Raw genomic sequence first — 2,774 nt, 5'->3', positions numbered from 1 at the left:
ATCAGCATAACATCGGTTTCGTTTTGCTTTAGACATAGCATTTAATTGGCAGAGGCTTCGCCCTCGCATGTTGTAGGTGAATACGGAGTTATCTCATCTTTTAGTCTCCAGAAACGCTAGTTCAGCGCTCCCATCGTGCCCGATCCAAACAGCTCTTCGAAGCGATTTGGCAGGTGTTATTTTCAACGGTAATGGTAAGAATTGCAAAGAAATTCTTCAGATCGATTCACTCTAGTATATACTTACCTGATATATGTACAAACCAAACGATCAAAGTAAAATTCTTATAAAGAATATTTTGTTTTTGTGAAAAGTATTATAGCCTAACGTTTATTCTTGTTTATATTCCTACATATGTATTCTTCGTTTTCTTTATTGGTGTAGATCTTAGTTATAGCCGAGTACATTCGATTATATCTTAAAGTGATTTCCTTATAAGTACAAGAATTTCATTAATGAAAGTTGATGTTGACATTCCTATATTTAGCGGACTAGTTAAAGGTCTTACTTATTTTTTTTTTGTTTTTTTTTTAATTCTAAATAGTTCATATTGAACATTTAATAACACATAAGTAACATAGATCAACTTAAGTGGAAACACCTTTACTCGCCTGAAGTGGCTTTTTGATTAAACTACTGCAATCTTTTAGCTCTGACACGAGATAATGCGCTCACTTCTGCTGTGCAAATACTGTGTTATGACGAAAAGATTAAAGAGCATTGAACAAAACTGTACTTTAATCTTCGATAAGAATGTGTCAATATGGTTATCAACACTTTTATTAATATAACCGATTCATTGGAGTTGAGTTTTTTTTTAATTTTTTATATTCAGGCTTCTGAAGACAGCAACGATCGCTACTAGAGCATTTCTAGAGTCAATTATTTTATTGTCTTCACATACTCTCTGTGTTAATTTTAATAGTTTCCACTCAAATACCAACGCGCTCATGCCGTTGTGGATTGCCGTTTAGGATAGTTCCAGACCTGGATTTTAGTCTGGCCAAACAAGATGAACAATAAATTGCCAACGAAGTACATGCCGCTAGCAATGTAAAAGACAATACGCCACTGTAGCACATTTTTCTGTAAATGCAGGCCGTTAAATAAAAAAGTAAGCTTTCTATATAAATAATAAATAGAAAATATACGAACCGCATCTGTAACAATGAAGCCCACCGCCAGTGGGGCCAATAAGCTCATAATATTTGCCGCACTACTCGCCATGCCCATAAGGACACCACCAAAGTTGGGGGCTAAATCAATATGATTGATGAGGAAACCCAAATTGCCGGCCGCATTCACACTAACAGCAATCACCAGCAAAATCAGTGCCAACTCGCTCTGATCGGCGCGCATATAGCCGAGTAGTATGAGCGGTACTATAGGCACCCAAAATCCGATAGTATTGAACAGTTTCCGACTGACATTAATACTGATGTAGCTACGTTTAATCAGAAAACTAGATAAAAAACAAAATACGAATGTCAACAACAAATCAGCCAGATAAGGCGCTGCGGACATGAGCGCATTGCTCTGGATATCTTGTCCCAGTATGCTCTTCATATATGAGGGGATTTGTGTCATCAGTGTCCAATAGCCCCATGCGTAGGTGGCCTGCGTCAGCAATACCACCCAGAAAGGCACAGAGCTGAGTATCTTCAACCAAGGTGTCTTCATGATTGCTTGCTCATGCTCCGGTTTAACCGTTGTCGCAATTGCGGCTTCAATATATAAACGCTCCGCCTCAGTCATTGATTTGCATTCACTTGGTGTGTTAGTGCCGACAAAGTAAAAAATGAAACCCCAAACTACGCTGATTAAGCCAGCAAAATAGAATATGCCCGGCCAACCGAATGTGGAAGAGGCAATCCAACCGCTGACGAACATCATCAGCACAGTACCAAAAGCCATACCGCTGTAGCAAAAGGTGCCAAGTGAGCTACGCTCCTCGGCTGGTATCCATTTGGAGAGTATTGTGTGGATCGATGCAAACGTGCTACCCTGGAAGAGACCTTGACACAAACGCAGCGCACAGAGCAGTTGCCAATCGCCCAAACGCACGCTCAGCGGCGTGAGTAAAGCCAAAATTGCACTTAGTGTTATGCTAAGGAGCAGCGTTATTTTACCACCAAATTTGTGCGCCAACTGACTGCCCGGTATTTGTGTTACAAAATAGCCCCAAAAGAAACTGCTGAGCAGGTAGGATTTTGTCTGCTCGGACCATTGGTACTCCTTGCGTAAAAAATTATGCTTATGAAAAAATATTATATTTTTTTTTAAGTTTTCCTACCTCAAAATTGGGGTTTGCCGAATTCTTATCCATCATTGCTACTATCGCTACAGAGAGATTTGCGCGTTGCGCGAACGCAGCAGCGGCTCCGAGAAATAATAAAATACATTGCACATGACGAGCGCCAAAGAACGGTGCTAGAAGACGGAGATATATTTTTTTATATTAAAATAATAATTATTTAAAAAGTATAGAGTAATGTTTTTGTTATGTATCAAAATTAAGCACATTTCTTACTCAGATTTTCCGTTACATGAACTTTCACAATTTATTCAAATTTTTTTCGCTCGAAATAGTTAGCGCAGTGCGAATGTTTGTACAAACCTTTATTTTCCATTTAATATTCAGTTTTAGTCACACTGGAACTTAAAGTTTCGAAACCACAACTTATTAATTGAAATGCCACCAAGCAAGTGAACTGATTGAGTACGAAAACCATATAACCGTTTTTGCTTTTTTAATGGGTTATATATGTAGAGTG

At 38.6% G+C, this 2,774-nt stretch overlaps 1 protein-coding gene across 2 annotated transcripts; it reads right to left on the bottom strand.

Moving 5' to 3' along the window:
• Positions 1–320: 320 nt before the first annotated feature.
• On the bottom strand, positions 321–2,774 carry LOC125777348 (putative inorganic phosphate cotransporter). Of its 2 annotated transcripts, XM_049452066.1 has the most exons (4): positions 2,618–2,774; positions 2,294–2,430; positions 1,156–2,235; positions 321–1,086 (listed from the first exon to the last, which is right to left on the bottom strand). In XM_049452066.1, the coding sequence occupies exons 1-4, from the start codon at positions 2,628–2,630 to the stop codon at positions 949–951; spliced, it is 1,368 nt and encodes a 455-aa protein (XP_049308023.1). In that variant the 5' UTR covers positions 2,631–2,774; the 3' UTR covers positions 321–948. The 2 variants fall into 2 exon arrangements, with proteins under 2 accessions (XP_049308023.1, XP_049308022.1); XM_049452065.1 differs by having other exon boundaries at positions 321–2,235.

Source organism: Bactrocera dorsalis, chromosome 3 (assembly GCF_023373825.1).
Source record: "Bactrocera dorsalis isolate Fly_Bdor chromosome 3, ASM2337382v1, whole genome shotgun sequence".
Taxonomy (NCBI): Eukaryota; Metazoa; Arthropoda; class Insecta; order Diptera; family Tephritidae; genus Bactrocera; species Bactrocera dorsalis.
This window is presented reverse-complemented; position numbering and strand designations above follow the sequence as displayed.